At 41.4% G+C, this 24616-nt stretch overlaps 2 protein-coding genes across 2 annotated transcripts; both read left to right on the top strand.

The window, feature by feature from the left end:
• The first annotated feature begins 933 nt into the window (after positions 1-933).
• On the top strand, positions 934-15789 carry pygmb (phosphorylase, glycogen, muscle b). The gene is made up of 20 exons (XM_073836311.1): positions 934-1276; positions 2694-2795; positions 4594-4672; positions 5325-5428; positions 5527-5658; positions 6220-6331; positions 6438-6520; positions 6623-6766; positions 6942-7034; positions 8318-8464; positions 8735-8898; positions 9512-9626; positions 10094-10195; positions 10274-10421; positions 10636-10694; positions 10777-10918; positions 11022-11229; positions 11910-12044; positions 12174-12240; positions 14341-15789. The coding sequence occupies exons 1-20, from the start codon at positions 1034-1036 to the stop codon at positions 14488-14490; spliced, it is 2529 nt and encodes an 842-aa protein (XP_073692412.1). The 5' UTR covers positions 934-1033; the 3' UTR covers positions 14491-15789.
• Positions 15790-20846: 5057 nt separating this feature from the next.
• On the top strand, positions 20847-24594 carry LOC141331295 (uncharacterized). Its single transcript, XM_073836310.1, has one exon. The coding sequence runs from the start codon at positions 21149-21151 to the stop codon at positions 24023-24025; it is 2877 nt and encodes a 958-aa protein (XP_073692411.1). The 5' UTR covers positions 20847-21148; the 3' UTR covers positions 24026-24594.
• The last annotated feature ends 22 nt before the right edge of the window (positions 24595-24616 follow it).

Genomic DNA, 24616 nt, shown 5'->3' with positions numbered 1-24616 from the left:
ATTTTCAATAGTGACCACACAGAGTTTATTTTATAACAGCTGTTCTTTATTATTGTGTTAAACAGAGAGAAGAAAATCTTTAGGTTTGACAATTTAATACACAACAATTTCTAATCAAAATTAAAAGATCCAAAGAAAATATTTTTCAATCTTTTAAACATCAAAATGGTCTTTTATGTTCCATTTCTTTCTCAGAACTGCTTCACAGCATTGGCTGCTAGAAGCCTCTGTAATGATATGTATATCAGCAAGGAATGTGTCACAATATACAGTACAGTATTGCTGTACTGATGTTTTGAGCACAGCCCTATTTAGAGTGCCCCTTTTATAGTGATAAAAATATTACTAATTCTATTGTTTGAGTCCTGAACTAAACATAAATGCAATTAAAACTTTGAATAATGCATTATTTGACTTATTAATGACATTGTTACTTATTACGTAAGTAACTGGATGCCTACAATGAGGTGATGGACCCAAGGGGCTCTTAAATGCCTTGTTCCAGGTGCCCTTTTTATACTTTGAGCACCTGCCCCTTTAAAGGTCTCTGCACGGCCCTGCTGGTTAGCAGTGTGCCAATTATCAAGTGACCTTCAAAGTTAACTTCTGTAATATTTTTTAAACATTCGTTTACATGTGCAGTCGCGCAATTGTCTTCTGGTACCCCTACTGCACTTAGATCAACTTAATAAATAAATAACTAGTTTTTAATGTCTGTAGAATAATACAGACAGCGATTGTTGCCATGGTTACCTCCTAACGCAAAGGCTATTTCTGTTCTATATATTTTCTGTTCTGACTACATTGCTATATAAATATACTAGCCTTGCCTGAATTGATTATGACCCGCCCAGCTTGTAAATATATAGTAGCCGTGTATATATATAGGGGAGTGCGCGCCGCCAATGAGCGCGCTTGACCCTGAAGCATCTGCTGGAGATCACGGTGACGCGCGTCGCAACACACGCAGGAGGCATCACGTAGACCAATATCTCCGCTGCACGAAGCCTAGTATTATATAAACATCTACAAGATGTCCAAGCCACTGACGGACCAAGAGAAGAGGAAGCAAATTTCCGTGCGGGGTCTCGCCGGCGTCGAAAACGTCGCAGACCTCAAGACCAATTTTAATCGCCATTTGCACTTTACTTTGGTTAAGGACCGTAATGTTGCAACGAAGCGCGACTACTACTTCGCCCTGGCGCACACCGTCCGCGACCATTTGGTGGGAAGATGGATCCGGACGCAGCAGCATTACTACGAGAAAGACCCAAAAGTAAGAAAGTCAAATGCCGCAGTTTCATCCTTCAGTCCGGGGCCGCACGTACACCACTGACAGACGGGAGGAGGGGTCGAATCACACAACCGGGGACATAATGTTGCGCAGTAGATCCGCAACATTGCAAAATAACAAAAAAAAACATCTCTGTTTTTCTTGCAAGTGTAATATTTTGGCGTTTATATTGCACCAGCGAATGCTGCTTTATGGCTTGGCGGATGGCAATGCTTTTTTCCAGCAATTGCATAATCTCTCCATGACTGATGTCAGGAACGCCTTCATTCAAGGTCCCGCAGATAATTTGACACCAATGTATGGAAAGAGCTTTGCTAGTGCCCTTGACAACTGTATCAACAGGTCAAATTGTAATTTAAGAATTATCAAACGTGCGAGTAAAAAAATATGCGCATTTTATGTTGAAATAAGTAGCCTAAACATAACATCTTAATTTCTCTTATGCCCAATTTGAAACATAGATCAAATGGTTGAACTGCTGAATTTACCAAAATTGAGCAAAAACATTTTTTTGAACAACATGCGGTTTTTGTTTTAATAACCGTTACATATGTAGATTAAAATGAAAAAAAAAAATCGATTGATTTACAATGTTGCTGTCATCATAATGTACATCATGATGTCTTCATAATTTATGCATGCATTATTGTGATTGGTTTTCGTTCGTTTGGTTATTTGCATACAGAATTGTGATTGGTTCAGTCCTGAAACCGGAAAGAGAAGATATGCTGTTGTCACAAGAAAGCTAGTTACATCCTAGAAGTATTAAACCATAATTATAGCAACTTCAATTTTAAATATTATACAGACATTATTTTTCTCATAAATCCAAAAATACTATTTTACTTGAGCTTACTTGAGGAAATGTAAAATTATATATTCAATTTTTTTAATTCTAAAATAAAGAGCTAAAACAAAATCAAAAATAACTGAAGGGTTGTATATTTTTTCTTTGTATTTGGAATCTGTCTGACGTCCTGACAGAATGTTAAATGCTGACAGCTAATGCTGCTATTTTTACATGAGCAACGTGCCAGAGACACAGTACACAAACATTCTTCAGTCCTGAACTTAGTTGTCATTTATAGACAAGAGACTAAATATTCCAAGCTAGTTTTTTTGTGCACTAGTTGTCATTGTGCAACCTTTAACTATTGAATGTATTGCAGTGGTGGTGAATGAGGTCTCAGACATGGAATACAGATTAGGCTTGTGTTGTGCACCTGTCACAATAATACTTGTCACTAGATAGGCTAGTCTGCTCAGCAGGGGCTTTTATGGCTCCTACTTCACCGTTGCTCTAAATGGCTCTCAGCTGTTGGTGTTAAATATAAAAATTTAAATTAAAAAATGCTTTTGTCTTTATTTTTCACCTCTTTGTTCTTTGTCTCACCTCTAGCGTGTGTACTATCTCTCTCTGGAATTCTACATGGGACGGACCCTTCAAAACACCATGGTAAACTTAGCTTTGGAGAATGCCTGCGACGAGGCCATCTATCAGGTGAGAGGACATATGTAGAGTATTTCAAGCAAACCACAAACCCGTTTAAAAAACCCACTGAATTTAGGACAATGAAACCTGGAAATGCTAAAACACTAATTTGTTTCTGGGCTATGGCCTACAAGAATGTCAATCTTGCAGTACTTTATAAGGAAGTGAATGTGAATGAATTGAAGTGTGAAATTTCACCCCTAGTGGCACAGAAAAGAATTGCAATCTACTTGAATGGCCCTACTGCAGAGGTGTCCAAATATGTTCCTGTTCTTGTCAACATCCTGCAGAATTTAGCTCCAACACACTTGCCTGGAAGTTTTTAGTGAGTCTGTAGATCTGTATTAGTTGGTTCAAGTGTGTTTTATTAGGGTTGGAGCTCAACTCTGCAGGACGTCGGCCTTCCAGGAACAGATTTGGACACCCCTGCCCTACTGGGTTCTACATAACAACATTGGCTCAGTCAGTGGTGTGTGTTTGGTGTGGGACTATTCATTTCTCCAAATAGAGGAGATCTATAATACATGGGGAACATTATCAGTTAGTATTCCATTCACCTCAATGCTTTAACATTTTAATATTTAATTTTGCATAAAGAATGAGGTCATTATCGATCATCATCTTCACCAGTGATATTAAATATAGTAATAGTTGTAACTGTTTTTTTAAATATAATTAGAAAATGAAAAGCCAATCATTCTAGATACAAACTGCTGAGAAACTGTTGAGAATGCCTACAAATATGTGACCCTGGACCGCAAAACCAGTCTTAAAGAAACACTCCACTTTTTTTGGAAATAGGCTCATTCTCCAACTCTCCCCGAGTTAATAAGATGAGTTTTACCGTTTTGAAATCCGTTCAGCCGTTTTCCTGTTCTGGCGTTATCGCTTTTAGCATAGCTTAGCATAGATCATTGAATCCTATTAGACCAGTAGCATTGTGTTCAAAAATGACCAACGAGTTTCGATATTTTTCCAATTTAAAACTTGACTATTATGTAGTTAAATCTTGTACTAATACCGGCGGAAAATGTAAAGCTGCGATTTTCTAGGCCGATAAGATTAGGAACTGCACTTCCATTCCAGCATAATATTCAAGGAAGTTTGCTGCCGTAACATGGCCGAAGCAGGCGTAGTAATATCACGCAGCACATGTGCAAATGCTAACCTAGCTGGGAACTAATTTCAGGCGCTGCGTGATATTACTGCGCCTAATAGGATTCAATGATCTATGCTAAGCTATGCTAAAAGTGATATTGCCAGAACAGGAAAACGGCTGAATGGATTTCAAATCGGTAAAACTCAACTTGGAGAATGAACCTATTTCCAAAAAAAGTGAAGTGTTCCTTTAAGTAGCACGGGTATATTTGTAGCAATAGTCAAAAATACATTATATGGGTCAAAATGATAAAAATCATAAGGATATTAGGTAAAGATCATAAAGATATATTGTAAGTTTCCTACCATAAATATAGCAAAACTTAATTTTTTGATAAGTAATATGCATCGCTAAGAACTTCATTCAGACAACTTTAAAGGCGATTTTCTCAATATTTAGATTTTTTTCGCACCCTCAGCTTCCAGATTTTCAAATAGTTGTATCTCAGCCAAATATTGTCCTATCCTAACAAACCATACATCCATGAAAAGCTTATTTATTCAGAATCTCAATAAAAAAATGACCCTTCTGACTGGTTTTGTGGTCCAGGGTCACATATCTGTTGTTGAAAGATGAAACCAGGTAACAGAGCATGTTTTGTGCTTTCAGAGATTACCTTCTTTGCTCTTATATTCTGTTTCTTCTCAGCTGGGTCTGGATATGGAGGAGCTGCAGGACATTGAGGAGGATGCTGGCCTGGGCAATGGAGGCCTTGGTCGACTAGCAGGTGAAATCAGTCTGTCAATATGCCGAACATAAGATTAATAGAGGGTTTGCACTTATGCCACGGTTTGGTCAGTTACCCCGATGCACGGCCATATTGGAGATAACATGCTGTAAACAACAGCATTGATTGCACAGTTAATGTACTACTGAATATGTTGTTCTGCTAATTTATGCTGTCTAAACCATAGAAATAAGGTGTGGAAGCTGCTAAATCATATCGAGTAGGACTTAGTAAGCAGGAAAGGGCGTTATATTTTGACAAACTAAGTTAATAGGTGGTAAAGATACATACAAGTAGTATTAATTCAGATATTAACCTAATATTTCATCTACCTGACCAAAAATGATAAGAACAAACTCGAATGTTGTCAAGATTCTTGCCCTGGAAATCCTGGTTCAGTTTGGCCAACCACAAACACCATTTGTTCCTCAGACAGTTTTTTCACTTTTCTCCTTGATTTGTATAACTTTTGGAAGTTTATAGGACTCCAAATGTTTTCCCTGGTCTGACCGATTTAATACAGTCCAAAACATGACAATAATGGACCATTTTCAGCAGCAATAATCATCAAAATATGCTATGATATTATGCAAAATATTCTATGGAGGGCTTATATTGATCGGTTGGTGACTTTTTTTAACTTTTTCTCCAGCTTGCTTCTTGGACTCTATGGCAACCTTGGGCCTGGCAGCGTATGGATATGGAATCCGCTATGAGTTTGGAATCTTTAATCAGAAAATTGCAAATGGCTGGCAGGTAAAACATACTTGGCAACAATATGTATTGTATTGAATGTATTTTACCTCCCTTGTGGTGGATCTGGCTCTGAGTAAATGACTGACATCATCTGACAGGTGGAGGAAGCAGATGATTGGCTGCGTTATGGCAATCCATGGGAAAAAGCCCGGCCTGAATACATGCGCCCTGTGCATTTCTATGGTCGAGTGGAGCACCACCCTGAAGGAGTGAAATGGGTGGACACACAGGTGAGAGCAAAGAAACCATGGATCAATGTTTAATTGGAATGGAAATGCCATTATTCGTATTGTGTTTTGTTTTGAGTCAGTAAGATTTTTAAAATCATGTTCTTTTGAATTTTCTATTCATCAAAGAATTGGTTTCCAAAAAGCATAATAAGCAGCCAAATTGTTTTCAACATTGATAATAATAAGAAATCAGCATATTAGAATGATTTCTGAAGGATCACTTGACACTGAAGACTGGAGTATTGGATGCTGATAATTTAGCTTTGCCATCACAGGAATAAATTCCGCTTTAATATATATTTAAAGAGTTATTCTAAAGTGTAATAATATTTTACAGTAGTTTTACTGTATTTTTTTGGTCAAAAAAATGAAGCCTAGGTGAGCATAAGAGATTTTGTAAAAAAATCTTTCTGACCCCAGTCTTTTGAACGGTAGTATGTATCAGAAAGGTCAGTAGAGCCTAAAGCAAAACATCTAATATACAGAGCAAGACCTAGATTGTGACATTTTCACTGTGTCTGTACGTCTCCCTATGAAATCTTTTTCTGTTTGGCTCACCAGGTCATCCTTGCCCTCCCCTATGACACACCTGTCCCAGGATACAGAAACAACATTGTTAACACAATGAGGTTGTGGTCTGCCAAAGCTCCATGTGAATTCCACCTCAAAGACTGTGAGTTCTCTTCAACCAATGAATGAGCATCAGACATTTTAACAAGCCCATAAACTGTATCTTTGAGCCTTAGATTTTATAACAGACTTCCTATCTCCCTAAACAGTTAATGTTGGTGGTTACATCCAGGCCGTTCTGGACAAGAATCTCGCTGAGAACATCTCCCGTGTGCTTTATCCTAATGACAATGTGAATGCAACTCTAGTCCTCTCAAGTCATTCATATTAAGAAACCAAACTCATGTCTCTTGGAGCCTAAATGTAAACAGATCCTCCTGTTTGTGTTTGTCAGTTCTTTGAGGGGAAGGAGTTGCGTCTGAAGCAGGAGTATTTTGTGGTGGCTGCGACTCTCCAGGACATCATCCGCAGGTTCAAAGCTTCCAAGTTTGGCTCAACCGAGGTAGTTCGCATGGATCTGACCACACTGCCAGATAAGGTAAGACAGCCCGGGAGCACTTTGTTTCATGTTAAAGCACAGATCACGTCATATCTGGTGTGATTTATTTATATTAATAATACTGAGCAAAAATGTTTATGCATTGACCTGAACAAAATTAGTACATGTGTGTGAATTGCACATTTAACAACTGTTGTTCTGTTGTTTTGTTCAGGTTGCTATACAGCTGAATGACACTCATCCTGCAATGGCCATCCCTGAACTGATGAGAATACTGGTGGATGATGAGAAACTGACCTGGGACGTGGTGAGATGGAAATTCCTTGTTATCTTGTCATTTGTCACCCTCAAAAAAGGATAAACTTAGGACCCAATGAATTTCGTTTTATTATTTCCCAAATTCTGTTGTATTTATTTTATTTGATTTAAAAAACAAACAAAAAAAATTCCATTTGAATTAAAAAGATTTTGGGGAGCGTTTTTGACATTTTTCTTTGATAGGACAGTTGAGATATGATAGGAAGTGAGTGAGAGAAAGAGGGGAGGGTGGGATCGAGAAAGGTCCATGAGGCAGAATACAATCTTGGAACCCATCTGAATTTTTGTGGATTCTGTTTTTTTTTTTTTCTAGATTTTGTTTTAATGGTTAAATTAAAAAATATTAAACAAAAAGTATGTCTGATTAATTGAAATCTTGAAACTTAACAATTTAACAGCAATTTATTAAAAGTTTAACAAAAATTACATTCTTAAGGCCCTATGAAATATGTTTTATTTTTTCTCTCAAATTCAGTTTTATATTTACCAAGTTTTGTCTTTTCCATTAAATTTCTCGATTCAAGTTAAATGATTTAATTCAATTTTAGTAATCAAAAGCATCTCTAATTAGTTGATTTTTTTTTAAATTGTTATTATTTCTTTTCTTTTTTTTTTCAGATATACAGAAACACGCAGAACATGCAGGATTTATATTCAAATAGTATTTTTGCAGCTTAATATTCACATACACTAGTCCATATCATGTTTTGATTTAAGTGTACTGACCTGTACAGTAAATTCAGTTTTTGACCCGATTTCGTGATTCCGTCTGCATTTTCCACATTGTGAAAATCATAGGGCCCTATAAACTGTAGGACTATTACATTTAATTAATAATGGTAATATAAAGATTAAATTTGCTAATTCCTAAAATAGAGCCATTTTACTTACTGTGATGACAGGTTTCAACAAATATTCCCACTGTAAATAAAAAAATTCTGTGTTTTATTTTTATATTTTCATTTTTACATTAATTGTACTTGTTATACAATTTTGTGTTGTATTGCCTTGGCATTACATTTCAGAAAACTATTTAATGTTGCTGAGGTAGTGACTGCAAATTTGACATCTTTCTTTCTTTTGACCACTGTAATGAATCTCTCAATACTTTTTCACTTGTGGGAATGCAAAACGTATTTACAGTAGTTTCTATTCACTACCGTAGAAGATTGCCTAACTATGATGATTTCTGAAAACCCTGTAAATGTGAACATTTCTGTACTTCTCTAACTCTGCCACTACTTGACTTTCTGTCATTCTCTTTCTTCTTAGGCTTGGGACATCACTGTGCGTACTTGCGCATATACTAACCACACTGTCTTACCAGAAGCTCTGGAGCGCTGGCCTGTCGACCTGTTCCAAAACCTTCTGCCCCGTCATCTAGAGATCATCTATGAGATTAACCGTCGTCACATGGAGGTCTGGGAACAGATGTTCTTTCTCTTCATGGCACATTGCATTTGAAATTTACTTGTAGATAAAAAATATGTTTTTAAAGGGTTTGGGAGATCAGTAACTGCATTAGGACTGTAGGACTCTGTCCAGTCCAAATAAGGAGTAAACTGCACAGTTAGGTTGTATAAACAACCTCTTCTGCTCTACATGACTCAGCATCCAGTAAATCGCAGATGAGGAAAGGTGATTTCCCATGTAGTTTCTTGCCCTTACATCTTATGTCTTGTTTCTCAGCGGATCTCTGCGCTCTACCCTGGTGATTTTGATCGTTTGAGACGCATGTCTCTTATTGAGGAGGGTGGACAGAAGAAGATTAACATGGCTCATCTCTGCATAGTTGGCTCTCACGCAGTCAATGGCGTGGCACAAATCCACTCCGACATTATTAAAGACACTGTGTATGCCTCTTAACATCTTTATATTACAACACAGTGGCCCCAAAAAGTATTTGGACACATTTAAGTTTGGGTTAGGGAAGATTTTTATTGCTTCTGAAAAGTCTCACCCAGGTTGCATTTATTTATTTAAAAATACAGTAAAACAGCAATATTGTAAAATATTATTACAATTTAATACGTGTTTTTTTTTTTTATTGTAATATATTTAAAAATTTAATTAATTATTGTAATAGCCAGTCCAGTCTTTTGTGTCACATGATTTTATAGAAATCATTCTAATATGCTGATTTGTTGCTTAAGAAACATGTTTTATTATTATCATTGTTGAAAACAGTTGTGATGCTTAATATCTATGTGGAAACCCCGAAAATGTAATATTTTGTAATGTTATAAAGTTATAAAAGGTCTTTCCTGTCAGTTTAGAAAACCTTCTCAAACAAAAGTATAATTTTTTGTCATTTATTTTAAGGAAAGACAACATAAGCACTTGCATTTTAAATGTCCAAATACTTTTTTTAGCCCACTGTTTATAATTTCATATAGTTATCTCTGGTAAATAATTCGAGATGTTTACAGCTCTATCTAATCTGGTTGGGTTGATTTTTGTGTACAGTTTTAAGGACTTCTATGATGTGGACCCAGATAAGTTTCAGAACAAGACCAATGGTATCACGCCCCGTCGCTGGCTTGTAATGTGTAACCCTGGACTGGCTGAGGTTATCGCTGAGGTAAGGAACATTGATGAAAAAATTACCAATGCATGTATAAACAGGTAGGGGGCACTACTGAGAACATACAAAAAGTATGATGAAAAGTATTGGACCTGAATGTTAGAAGGGTGGGGTGGGAGATGGGGTTTTGAGTTCCTTTTTGTAATAAGCTAAACTCACTGTGTTAGAGTCCTTTCAAGAGAACTTTGATATATGGTCCATTTCTTTCTTGTAAAGATTTAGGCGATACTGTATGTATGTAGGTTTTCTTAATGAAAATGAAAATAAAGAGTTGAAAAGTATTGGACCTGATCCAGCTACGTCATCGTGCTACAGCCGGCAGCGAGGACCTCTTGTAACTAGTTGATATATCTTTTTTAGTCCAAGCCTTTGGAACCCATTCAAGAACTTTGTGTGAAAAACACTATAAATTTAAGTCATTGTTGACAACTTATCCCTGTTCCCTGTTTTATGTTAATCATTAGAGAATTGGAGAGGACTACATCCGCGACCTGAGCCAGCTGAAGAACCTCTTGAAGTTTGTAGATGATGATGCTTTCATTCGAGACGTTGCCAAAGTCAAACAGGTGAGACAAAAAATTTTTTTAGTGCATAGTCCACATGAACATGATGAGCTTTACATTGTGTTGCTTTTCCGTTTTCAGGAGAATAAGATGAAATTTGCTGTGCAACTAGAAGAGCAATATAAGGTGAAGATCAACCCAAACTCCATGTTTGATGTCCAAGTTAAGAGGATCCATGAATACAAAAGACAGCTGATGAATTGTCTGCACATCATCACCCTCTACAACAGTAAGTTGATAATAATTCAGGTTTCTCTTAAAACAGCTTATTATTTCTCTAGTTTTACAAGCTTCCCATACAATGGGGAAACCAGGCTATGCATATTTAGCATGCTACTAGAAAGTTTGTAACATTTCTTTTTATTTTAGTAGGCTGTATACAGTGTGTACTGCGCATTATGTACTAAGATAGTCTACTCAACTTTACTGTTTTGTGTGATCAGGGATCAAGAAGGACCCCAACAAGGCCTGGACTCCTAGGACCATTATGATTGGAGGAAAGGTGAGACTGATCACTTCACTGACCAATCAGATCTGTTCTACTATAGACTGAATGCTAATTGGCTAAATAATGCATCTTCAAGGCCGCTCCTGGGTATCACACTGCTAAGACGATCATCAAGCTGGTCACTGCAATTGGAGAAGTGGTAAATAACGATAGCGTGGTGGGAGATCGTCTGAAAGTCATCTTCCTTGAGAACTACAGGGTCACACTGGCTGAGAAAGGTAGGATGCGAACTTACAGACAGATTTTATTATTGGACCAGCTTCCTGTTTTATTGATTCAAGCACACTTTCACTCCGCTTACTTCATTTTTTCCTTTTACAGTCATCCCTGCGGCTGACCTGTCCGAGCAGATCTCCACTGCAGGAACAGAAGCTTCTGGAACAGGCAACATGAAGTTCATGCTGAATGGAGCTCTGACCATCGGTACCATGGATGGGGCTAATGTGGAGATGGCTGAAGAGGCGGGAGAAGAGAATCTCTTCATCTTCGGCATGAGAGTGAAGGATGTGGAAGCCTTAGATAAGAAAGGGTGATATACCAAGCTTCAATTATTCATTTATTAATATTAATGAAAGCTTTATCAGTTTAGATTTTATTAAACATTCATCCACTTAAAGGAATAGTTCACCCAAAAATTAATATTCTGTCATTAATTACTCACCCTCATGTCATTCCAAACCAATGAGGCCTCCGTTCGTCTTCAGAACACAAATTTGGAAAACCCTGCATAGACAGCAATGCAACTGACACAAAAAGGTAGTAAGGACATTGTTAAAAGTAAAAAAAGGCGTTATTTTTGTGTTCTTTGTGCACACAAAGTTTTCTCATAACTTCATAAAATTGTGGTTGAACCACTGATGTCAAAAGGACTGTTTTAAAAATGTCCTTAATACCTTTCTGGGCCTTGAACTTGGTAGTTGCCTTGCTGACTATGCAGGATCAGAAATCTCTTGGATTTCATTAAAAATATCTTAATTTGTGTTCTAAAGATGAATGAAGGTCTTACGGGTTTGGAACAATATAAGGGTGACATAATGTATAATATAGAAACATAATGTTCATTTTTGGCTGAACGATCCCTTTAATAGAGATGTGGGCATTAGCAAAATAAGAAATAAAATTATAATGTTGTCAATTTTATTGGACTAAAGCAAATAAGATAATCAAATACAGTTCTGCTTGACCTAATTGAAGTTGGTTTGTTTCCAGATATGATGCCATGGAGTATTATAACCGCATTCCAGAACTGAAGCAAGTCATTGATCAGATCTCTAGTGGATTCTTCAGCCCTGGAGAGCCTGATCAGTTTAAAGACATTGTTAAGATGCTGATGCATCATGACAGGTAAGTAAAAGAAATCCTGGCGTTATGTATGTCTCTCTCTCTATTTTTTGGATATCTCTGTCCTTTTATATTCCCTTTCTCATCATTTCTCAATTATTAAAAACTTTGGTTCATCTGGTGTGATTGCAGGTTCAAGGTGTTTGCTGACTATGAAGACTACATTAAGTGTCAGGATAAAGTCAGCGCCCTGTACAAGGTTTGTAATACAAAAAACATTACATGTTTCAGTGAATTTCAGGAAGAGTTTCTAGCCAAAAGGCTTTTGTTTACATCACAGCCTGGCTAAACCTTTATTTGCTACATACTTAAAAAGAAAGGACATTCTCATTCTAGAGAGCATTTTATTAGACAAAGGTGCGTTTACACCACGTTGTAATTACTGTAATTACAAGATTACAACTTGTAAGAAGCAGTCATGTCGTTGTATCACCTGACTGCCACAGATTCAGCCTGTTTAGGTGTTGATAGTGTTGCTATAGAAATGCTTAATTTGAGGATGTGATCAGCATCAAGTAGGATGTCACATGGAAATTACGGTAATTACAAAATGGCGTGAACGCAGCGAAAAAATATGTTGGTACAAAAGTTTGGAGTCAGTATTATGTATTGTTTTTGAAAGTAATCTATTGAAAAACATTCTGAATGTATCACAAAGTCAACTAAATATTAAGAAGCACTGTTTTTAACATTTGAGAATAATACATGTTGCTTGAGCACCAAATCAGCATATTAGAATGATTTCTGAAGCATCATGTGACACTGAAGACTGAAGTAATGATGCTGAAAATTCAGCTTTGCATCACAGGAATAAATTACATTGTAAAATAAATTAGAACAGAAAAGTGATTAATATACTGTATATGACCCTAGTTGTATCTCGGCCAAATACAGTGCCCTCCACTAATATTGGCGCCCTTAGTAAATATGAGCAAAGGTGACTGTGAAAATAAATCTGCATATTTTTTCCTTTAGATCTTTCATTTGAAAAAATCACACAAAATTCTAACCTTTCATTGAAGTAAGACGATGGAAAATGAGGGGAATATCTCATTATGAAATAAATGTTTTTCTCTAGTTCATGTTGGACACAATTATTGGCAACCCTAAAAATTTGTCTAAGTAAAATATCTCTAAAGTATATTCCCATTAATATTACAATTTTTTTTTGCACACCAGGGTGGCTAGGAGTATAAAATTGTCCAGTCATGACTTTCTGTTCCACAGGATTATAAATATGAGGAACACAAAAGCCAAATTCCCTTAATCATCCATCATTGTCTATATTATCCTAATGCACAATAAGGAGGCCAAAGACTCTCCAAGGATCACGGTTGGAGAAAAAGTACCCCATGTCCACGGTTAAAAATACTGCAGGGTCTTTAATGTTGTGGATCTATTTTTCTGCCGGAGGTCCTGGACATCTTGTTTAGATACATGGCTTCATGGATTCTATCAAATGCCAGCAGATAAAAAATCAAAACCTGACTGCCTCTGTTGGGAATCTCTGCCGTCCCAGTTCCCTGACCTGAACCCTGTATAGAAACTGATGAGAAGAAGCACCAACATGAAGCTGTGAAGAGAGAGATTCTGGAGAATCTATCTAGACAGATTCTGTTTGAAGGAATGGTCTCTGATCTCTTGTCAGGTGTTCTCCAAACTCATTAGACATTGTTGGAGAAAACTCAGAGCTGTTATCTTGGGAAAAGGAGGTTGCAATAATTGGGTGCCAATAATAGTGGCCAACGTGAACTAGAGAAAAACATTTATTTCATAATGAGATTTCACCCCTAGGTTCTATTGCTTTACTTCAATGACAGGTTAGAATTTTGTGAATTTTTTTGAATGAAAGATCAAAAGGATAAATTATGCAGATTTATTTTCACATCCACTTTTGCTCATATTTACCAAGGGTGCCAATATTAGTGGAGGGCACTGTATTGTCTATCCTAACAAACCATACATCAATAGAAAGCTGTTTTATTTAACTTTCAGATGTATAAATTTCCAAAAATTGACCCTTATGACTTTGTGGTCCAGTGTCACATATTTGTTCCATTTCGCCTAAATAAGACTGTAAATAGAAATACACTCCAAGTCCAAAAAACACCAAGTTTGGAGCTTTAAATTCAAGATGGCTATTCCATCAGTGACAGAACATAAGTTTATTTTGAAAATATGTCATAATGTAATTCACTTCTAATTGAATGTAATGCTTTATAGCGCTTTAACACTCAACAGAAAAACAACAATGCAGGAACTGACTTGAATCATGTTCCTCTTCCTCATTCTCTAACAGAATACTAAAGAATGGACCAAGATGGTCATCCACAACATTGCTGGTTGTGGCAAATTCTCCAGCGACCGCACCATCGCCCAGTACGCCCGTGAGATCTGGGGCATGGAGCCAAGTCTGGAGAAGATCGCTGCCCCAGACGACCCCCGCTAAGTCGTTCCACAACATCAAAATCTTCTATTTGTCGTAGCTGTTCTCACATTCAGTTTATTAACCATTGTGGAGATGTATAAAGGTGATTTTAACGTTGACATGTCATAGGAGATGTGACCGTCAGACAGCCAGAATACCTCACAACTTCTCTGCATCCCTGCTCCAGCGACCAGCTGTCAGAGCCTCTAGCTTTGTGGCATGTTATATACAGTATATGTTGGTGTAAGAATGTTAGTTTTTTCTGTGAAATATTATGATGTATTTGTCTATCCATGCCAGTAGAACAGCACAGCCACATCCTGGAGAACCGAACATACACTGTGAGGGCAAAGTATAGCAAAAACGTTTATTTTGCCACACATCACAGCACGATGTTGACTGTTATAGAAACAATTTTAGAAACCATAATTTTTTTCTGTTTTGTGTGTTGTGGCAAGAATTTTAAATCACTTATACTCTGTTTTAGTATCGACAGGCAGTTATTACATGAACAGTTTGGGCTTTAACAAGTTCAAATATGATATAATAACAGTCATAACCAGTATATAATACCTGTTGGACTTGTCCGTCACATGTTCTGGCCGCTCAAAGCTACCTGCCTTAACCATATGAGTGTTGTTTGTGTATATTTAGGTCTAAATCGCTGCCTGTCTTTCATTAGCCTGTTGATGCTCATGACTTGTTGACATGTTCTACCACCCGCAGAGCTCCTCGCTTTAGCACTTTAGGCATGATCTGTCACTTTTGTCCTCATCAAGCGTTGTACTGTAATTCTTTCCACATATACTGTTGTAACTCAACAAAATAAGACCTGCAGGAGTGATGGGGCCCTGCAGAAAGCTTGAAACCAGTGAGGTAGCAAAACTAATATAGCACTGAAGTGTGATTCTCTATAATGGCCAGGCTGCGTTCAAGACGCTGAAATGTATTTACTCAAATATTATGATAGACTTGTATATTTAGAATAGGAAATGAATGTATGGTGCAGTGCTTTTGGAATGGCAGGAAGTAACTATTTAACAGATAATACTTCAAATCTGCGATTAAACTAGGCATAAAATTCCTGGATTACTGAAAATGGATGGTGGTTTATTTATGTCACCCCTACATGGACTTGCAACCTAACCCGCAACTTACTTTGTTAGCAGCTCCAGCTGCCACTATCCTCTTCAGTGATCTGGTTGAGTTTTTTGTTCTCTCTGAATGTTTTGCCCGTATTATGGGTGACAACATACACCATACAGTCCTGCTGATGCCCTTGAAGAGTGACAAAATGAAATAAAGTGATTAAGTGATTAATAGCTGTTTCTGCTTTTTGGAAGTATTTTCAAATGATTTTTTTAAATGATTTTGAAAGACGTCGCTTATGCTTACTATGGCTGCATTTATTGAATCAAAAAGACAGCAAAAACAGAAAAAATGTGGGGGAAAATGTAATTTTAATTACCTGTGTTTTATTATAATATTTTTTTTCACTATCAAGGACCACGCCACAACTATGCAGATAATACTTTATTGAAGAAGACAGAAATAGGAAGGGAAAGGGTGAAATGATTCTCTGAACTGGCTGATCAGAGAATCTTGTTGGGGGTTGGAAGTGGGATGAATGGATGAGTTAGAGGGGGAAGGGAGGGTGGGAATGAGAAACTGAGACAAACAGTTCAGAGAAGGTCAATTTTTGCATGAATAGCTGACGGGGAACGGGCTGATTGGTTGAGGTTTGGCCTTGCTCCCGAACTTTAGTTAACTCACCTGAGAAATTATCGCGCTCAAGAAAATTTCTTCTTATTATCAAATTATGTTAAAAATTTAATAGTTTACTATGTAAAAATTTTACTTACACCTTGCAAAATCTGCAAAATGTTCATTATTTTACTACAATAAGAGGGATCATACAAAATGCATGTTATTTTTTAATTTAGTACTGACCTGAATAAGATATTTAGCATAAAGTTTACATATAGTTTACATATAAATTACATATAATTTATAAAAATGACCCTGTTCAAAAGTGTACATACACTTGATTCTAACTGTGTTTTTACCGAATGATCCACAGCTGTGGTTTATTTTGTTTAGTGATAGTTGTTCATTAGTTCCTTGTTTGTCCTAAACAGTTAAACTGCCTGCTCTTCTTCAGAAAAGTCCCACAGATTCTATGGTTTTTCAGCATTTTTGTGTATTCGAACTCTTTCCAACAACGACTGTATGATTTTGAGATCCATCTTTTCACACTGAGGACAACTGAAGGACTCTTATGCAATTATTAAAAAAGGTTCAAACACTCACTGGTGCTTTAGAAGGAAAAAAAAACAATGCATTAAGAGCCGGGGAGTGAAAAGTTTTTGAATTTGAAGATCAGGGTAAATTTAACTTGATTTGTCTTCTGAGGAATATGTAAGTATCTTTTGTAGCTTTTGAAGGGCAGTACAAAATTATAAAATATGATATTTAGGCAAAATAAGAAAATTGTACACATCCTCAATCCGTTCAAAAGTTTTCACCCCTTGGCTCCTAATGCATGGTTTTTCCTTCCTGGAGCATCAGTGAGTGTTTGAACCTTCTGTAATAGTTTCGTATGAGTCCCTCAGTTGTCCTCAGTGTGAAAAGATGGATCCCAAAATCATACAGTCATTGGAAAGGGTTCAAATATACAAAAAATGAAGAAAAACCAAAGAATCTGTCGAACCTGAAGGACTTTTAAGAACAGCAGGCAGTTTAACTCTAACTATTTAATATGAGGTCAACAACTGAATGTATAATTATTCCACAATAATTAGAAACCAAAATGCTTAAAATTGTTTATTTGAAGGATTTAGTCGTCACTGTTACTTCTACTTTGAGTAACTCCCCAAGACGTTGGATGGCGCTATTGACCTCCAAACACGTCAAGTTCAGCCGTTCGAATTTTTTGAGGAAGGGAACAGTTATTGAACTAAACCCACTCAGCGATGCATCGGTACACGGACACCTTCCTATTCCAACTTTATCACATGCGGAAGCTCTGCGAGACTGGACTCAAGACATCCGTGGTGAAGAGGTTGTGAAATGCTTTTCCCGGTTAAACGGTGACGCACCAGTTGACGGAACTGGCAGACAGCTGTGGAAGATTACGTCGGCATTGCTTTACCGAGGGACTTTAAAATCCAGATCACAAGACTTGGAGCCTCCGTGAAGCCCAGGACTAACTAACAGCGACCACTACCTGAGGTCGCAGGGTATGTATTAAACTTTTCTTTAGTCCAGATTCAGAACTGAGTCATTTGGATTTATCGAATCATTCAAAAGAAGTCGCCTGACAGATAGCTACGATAAATGACAGCTGTGTTTAGATGTGGCAAAACATCCAAAGAGAAAAGTGTTATCAGCCACTTGAACTGATTAAACAGAGGACATCAATAACTAGGTCGCTTTATTGCTCTAGCTGCAATAATTGACAAACTACCTGATAACTTGGTCAATAAAATCAGCAGTGTTTTGTTTAGAGTTTAAGAGGAACTACTCCAGAGCCTTCAGACGATGATGTTGTGTTTTTGGAAATAGTTTGTTTAATATTATATTAACGTTAGTTTTGTAAAATGTTTGCGGAGCAACATAAAGGAAGTGGTAGAGTTTGAAACCCGAGTGAGTTTTACTATCATCACTTCAGAGAAACCCGGGTGACCGATGCCCCACTTTGCGGTAGGTTGAAACCCGGTTCTTATGAATTTTAATAGTCTGATAGTGTTTCCTGACTACTTTCTTGACTTTACTAATGTGTAAGGCGATTCTTTAACAAATGACTCGAATGAGCCGATTCTTTTTAGTGAATCAGAACATACAGCGCAGTCAGCGTAGCTCGATTCTTTAACAGCTGACTCGTATGAGCCGATTCTTTTTAGAGAATCAGAAACGAGTCATAAACGGTATAAATTACTTCTTAGTTTATCAATAACATTCAGCGTGACCAGTGTAGTCATTGAAACTTTTGATAAAAACACAGTATACTAGACTTTACTAGAATTGTAACATGTTTATTAGTGATTTGTCATATCATAGCTGATCTGCTGGAACGATGCCATAATTTCGCAACATACTGCTGAGGAAGATAAATAGACGATGAATAACATTTTTTGTTAACTTCCAGTTAACTCGGTCCTTGATGACCTTATGTTCTCTCTGCACTGTCAGGGTGATGATGGACAACGGAGGGTTTTGCAATGATAATTATCACAGTGGAAGCAGTGATGATGAGCTGGTGGTTCTCTTTCATCATCTCGTGTTCGAGATCCACCTATGGGAAGGGCATCCGTACCTGACCTCTGCAGAAGCATCCAATTGCACCAAGTCTGGCTTGACAGACAGGAGCGCGTGCCCACTGGCAGGTAAGGGACCACCCCTTACCGGGCGAATAAAACCAATGCACGCGCTACCTTTCCTCAGTTGACATTCGCTTCTCGCGATCTCTGCACTTACACAGTTCGGCTGGATTACACTGCGCACAGAGTGTCTTCAGGAGGACATATCTTTACTGATCAGCCTCCGCCAGACGTGACAGTCGTCTTTTCAGCCAGGTTAGCTGTGTTCTGCCTCTGTGAGCTGCCCACGCTCTTTATATATCTCCCTTCCACGGCTGCCCGCCACGGATTTTTCCGAGTTTTTCTCCGAGATGTCGCTCTCCAAATCTGCTACTCCCGGGAGCATCTCATCACGGGCCTGCCCGGCCGCGTGTGGAGCTCTCATTGCCGCCAAGGACTCTCACGAGTTCTGCGTGGTATGCTTGGGTTTTAAGCATGCTGAGGAAGCTTTGGCTAATCCGGAGAATTGCAGTCATTGTCTTCTGCTTCCCAAGAAGCTCTTGCGACGTCGCTTGAAGGTTGCGGCTACCCAGTGTCTGGAACCCGGCCTTTCAGACTCGGATGGGGGACACGGTGACGGCGACGCGCCTCCGGGGGCCTCCCAGGGCGCGACGTCTCTTAATTGGGCTGAGCTGCCTAATCCTGCGTTTCCCGAGGAAGATATTTTCTCGGGAAACCTTCCGTTCGTCGATGAACCGGCCGGTTCCGGCGATGATGACGACGCGGGCTTGCTTGGAGTCTCAGAGGACGAGGAGGCCATCCCGCTCTCTGGTGTCGCCCAGGTTAATCCCCCCGCGGCCGTTCCCCAGTCTATTCTCCTGGAGGTGTGCGAACGAGCGGCTGCTCGTCTCAACATCGAGTGGCCGGCCCCACAGAGCGCCACCGACCAGGAGAGGGACGTGTATGATGGGAAGGTGCTGGGACCCCCTCCCGGCCCGAGGAAACAGCTTTTTCCCGTCCTTCCAGCGTGCGCTAAGCACATGCGGCACTACTGGACCGATCCGCTTGATTTTAAGCACGGCTTGACGGGTTTAGAGGTAAAGGATATGGCGACTCTCGGCATGGGCGACCCCCCCGCTGTTGAGCCGTCAATCGCCAGACACCTCAACCCCGCTCAGGGCGGGCTGCTCGCCCCCCCTAAGCCGGTGCTGCCAAGCAAGATGGACCGTTTTTCCGCCTCTGTTCACCAAGCGGCCTATAAATCGTCGGCCTTGGCAGTCAGAGCGCTAAACGTGTCCTCCCTTCTCTCCGCTTACCAGGCGGAAAATCTAGATGATTTGGGGCAACAGCTGGACAAAGGATCGCCCTCGCCTACCCTATGGAAGGAGATCCTTATGGTTAACGACCTCGTCCTCCGTAACGCTCGCCAGGCTGTCCAAGCCAGCGGGCGCGCCATGGCGCTTTCTGTGGTGGGGGAGCGCGCTCTCTGGCTCAACCTGTCAGGACTCCCCGACAGTGAGAAGAGGCGCATCGCAGGCGCCCCCGTCGAGCCTGGTCAGGCTCTCTTTGGTCCCGCCGTGGCTATGATGCAGCAGCGGTGTGATGATAAGAAGAAGGAGGACGAGGCTTTCAAATTATGCCTTCCGAGGAAGACAGGTGCGTCGCGCCAGTTGCCCACTGCGCGTGTGCCCAACCCTCCTGTTACGGGGCGAACCCCGCATCAGAGTAGGGAGAGACACCGTAACAAACCTCCTCCGCGGCAGAACAATCCTTCCGCCGCAAAACCCTGGGGTAGGCCGTCTTCTGCTGCAGCTGCAGCTGCGGCCGGGAAACCCCCCAACCCCACCCCCTCCGACTCGAAACGCAAGCGGCCTGCCTGATGTTCACCAGCTGGGGCCGGAGAGCCCGCGTTCGCGAGCCGCAAGCTCTATGGACTCTCTACCTGCCCCGGAGCCTTCGTCCAAAAGACAGAGGCTCTCCCATGGAAGGGCTGGCCACCTTCCACAGCCAGAGTGTTCAGTGGCTGTTATGTGTTATCCCCCCACGTTCAGGGGGTCAGTTGTCAGGGAATGTGCACAAGCACTGTCACCACACAGCACTTTCATTGTTCCCCAGACCAAACAAATAAAGGCTTCGGCCCCAGTGTTCCCCAACACACAAAACACAAAGAACACACTGAAAGAAACGAATCTAATAAATTCGTTTCAGCGAGAGAACATCTCTCCGGTTCCCTGCACGCCGTCCCTAGTCTGTCCGCTAGATGGCGCCATTGCATCACATATGAGCGATCCGGGCGTATTAGCAGCCCAAAGCTGCTCTCCGGTTTGTGTGGGGTCTCTAATGAATCAGGTCGCAGCCTGGCGGTCAGTGTCAGCTCCCGAATGGGTGATTCGTACTATAATGAAGGGGTACAGACTTCAGTTTGCCACAAAGCCCCCTCTTTTCAACGGAGTTATCTCTTCTCACACGGAAGAGAGCTCCGCTCACATTCTGAAAGACGAAATCTCCGCTCTTCTCGAGAAGGGGGCGGTGCAAGTGGTGCCACCGCACTCAAGCAGTCAGGGGTTTTACTCCCGTTATTTCCTAGTCCCGAAGAAGGACGGTTCTCTCCGCCCTATTCTGGATCTCAGAGTGTTGAACAAACATCTCAGGAAATACAATTTCAGAATGTTGAGCCACTCCTCTCTTTTAAGATCCGTAAATCACACTGCGTTTTTTACAGTGATCGATCTGAAAGATGCCTTTTTCCACATAAGCATCTATCCTCCACACAGAAAATTCCTTCGTTTCGCCTACCAAGGCGTTTGTTACGAGTTCACAGTTCTTCCTTTCGGGCTCTCACTCAGCCCGAGGACGTTCTGTCTGTGTGTGGAGGCAGGACTCGCTCCGCTGAGAGCAGCGGGACTCAGAATCCTGACGTACATAGACGATTGGCTGATTTTAGCCGATTCGAGAGAGGAAGCGATACAAAGCACTGCCCGTGTGCTCGCTCACATCACAGCGCTCGGCTTCAGAGTGAACGTGAGCAAGAGCAATCTCACTCCTTCGCAGAATGTGATTTTTCTGGGGCTGGAGCTGAACTCTATAACAATGCGCGCACGGCTCTCGCAACAGCGCACTCTCTCTCTTCTGAAATGCCTCTCGCTTTTCAGAGAAGGGGCGAGGGTACAGTATCGCACATGTCTCAGACTACAGGGTCTTATGGCTTCGGCTGTCCATGTCCTGCCTTTAGGCCTGCTGAGAATGAGGGCGTTCATGAAGTGGGTTTTATCTCTTCATCTCAGCCCATTACGCGATCTCTGCCGCTCTGTCTCGGTGACGCGCGCTTGCACTGCAGCGCTGCGCCACTGGAGGAATGTGGAGTTTTACGCTCATGGAACTCCCCTCGGGGCAATCATGATGCGCAAAGTTGTGACGACAGATGCCTCCTTAACAGGGTGGGGTGCCACACAGGAGGGCAGAACAGTGAACGGTGTGTGGCCAAACACACTTCACTCAGCCCACATAAATTATTTGGAGCTCCTCACGGTTTGGAAAGCTCTGAATCACTTTCTGCCCCGCCTGCAAGGGCATCACGTGCTGGTGCGTTGCGACAACACCACAGCCGTGGCTTATATCAACCGTCAAGGGGGGATGCGCTCTTCAAAGCTCCATGCTCTAGCTCACAGGCTGTTAGTATGGAGCAGGCGACACTTCCTGTCGTTACGGGCGACTCACGTCCCAGGCGTTCTGAACAGAGGAGCAGACCTTCTATCGAGGGGGAACCCACTCTATGGGGATTGGCGCCTCCACCCTCAGATAGTGGGGCTACTGTGGAGGAGATTCGGTCAGGCGACCGTCGATCTCTTCGCCTCGCACGAAAACGCCCAGTGCCCTATGTTCTTCTCGCTACGGGACGAGGACGCCCCCCTCGGCGTGGACGCACTGGCCCATCCATGGCCCAAAGTGCTTCTCTACGCATTTCCTCCGCTATCGTTAATAGCGCCCACTCTGGCCAGGGTGAAAGAACGGAGCCTGACGCTCATTCTGATAGCACCCAGATGGCCCAAATCTCCATGGCTGGCACAGATAATTCCTCTTCTGTATGCACAGCCGTGGCCACTCCCGCTACGCACGGACCTCCTGTCTCAAGCGAACGGGGAGATCTACCATCCCCACCCAGACAGGGTGGCTCTATGGGCCTGGCCCGTGAGAGGGCGAACTTAAACACGTTGGGGCTCCCCCCACGTGTTGTCGCTACCATTCAGAATGCCAGAGCCTCCTCCACACGCTCTCTTTACAACTGCAAGTGGCGTGTTTTTGAGCAGTGGTGCGATGAGCGCCAGCTGATAGCGTATCAGTGCTCATTCACTGCTATTTTGAGCTTTTTGCAAGACCTTATCGATGGTGGAAGATCTTTTTCCACTATTAAGGTTTACTTGGCGGCTATCGCCGCATGTCATGTTGGGTTCGATGGCACGACAGTGGGGCAACACCCCCTCATTCGTAGATTTATGAAAGGCGCCCGCCGCTCCCTTCCAGTCACTAAAAAAGTGATTCCAGAATGGGACCTCTCCATGGTGCTGGGGGTCTTGTCTCAATACCCTTTTGAACCGCTGGGAGACATTTCTCTTAAGCTTCTGTCTCTTAAGACAGCTCTGCTCCTGGCACTGGCATCAGCCAAACGTGTCAGTGACTTGCATGCACTCTCAGTCCATTCCTCATGCACTAAATTCTCCATCAATGGAGATAAGGTCTTTCTAAGGCCTAACCCAGCCTTTATGCCAAAATGCTTCCCAGCATTTGCGTGTGAGGTGATTCAGCTTTCCGCTTTTCATCCTCCTCCTTTCTCCTCTTCAGAGGATAAGAGGCTGAACGCTTTATGTCCTGTTCGCTCTTTACGGGTTTACATTGACAGGACCAGCGCTTTCAGAAGGAGCGACCAGCTCTTCATTTCTTGGGCCCCCCCTAACACAGGGAATCCCATTTCTAAGCAACGCCTCTCTCATTGGCTTGTGGAAGCCATCTCCTTGGCATATGAATCTAAGGGAGTGCGTCCTCCAGAGGGCCTCAGAGCTCACTCCACTAGAGGCGTGGCAGCCTCCTGGGCTCTGTTTAACGGGGTTTCCTTGCAGGACATTTGTGCCACTGCAAGCTGGGCCTCACCACATACATTTGTCAGATACTACCGGCTGGATGTCACCCAGACCCCGGTAGCTCATTCTGTTTTAGGTGTGGGTTCTTCGTTGGGTTGCGCCCTCGGACCCTTAACACCTTAGGCTTGAGTGGTCCAGCTCAGCTTATTCATGTTTCTAAGCAAGTCATCTGCCCCCCCCTCCCACATCTTTATTATGTGTGCATATATTATTATTAATATATCAGCATGAGGTGTGTGGCCTTATTATGTGCATGTTACCACAGTTCATTCTTGCACGGCTGGTATTCATGCTCATTATGGGGGTCTGATCCTTGGTGACGTGTCAAGCACCGCCTCTCCAGGTGACCGTCCTCTGGCTTACAGGGCCTCACTGTGGGTGTATTGGGCAATCGGGGAGCTGTCCATATCTCCCATAGGTGGATCTCGAACACGAGATGATGAAAGAGAACAATAGGTTACTGTCGTAACCCCGGTTCTCTGAAACATCGAGTGGAGAGATCCACCAAGTTTGCCCCGCTTGCTGCGAGAAGCGAATATGCTCACTGAGGAAAGGTAGCGCGTGCATTGGTTTTATTCGCCCGGTAAGGGGTGGTCCCTTACCTGCCAGTGGGCACGCGCTCCTGTCTGTCAAGCCAGACTTGGTGCAATTGGATGCTTCTGCAGAGGTCAGGTACGGATGCCCTTCCCATAGGTGGATCTCTCCACTCGATGT

This window comes from Garra rufa, chromosome 3 (genome assembly GCF_049309525.1).
Source record: "Garra rufa chromosome 3, GarRuf1.0, whole genome shotgun sequence".
NCBI classification, from domain to species: Eukaryota; Metazoa; Chordata; class Actinopteri; order Cypriniformes; family Cyprinidae; genus Garra; species Garra rufa.
Note: the sequence above shows the minus strand (reverse complement) of the source record. Positions and strands in the feature narration are given on the sequence as shown.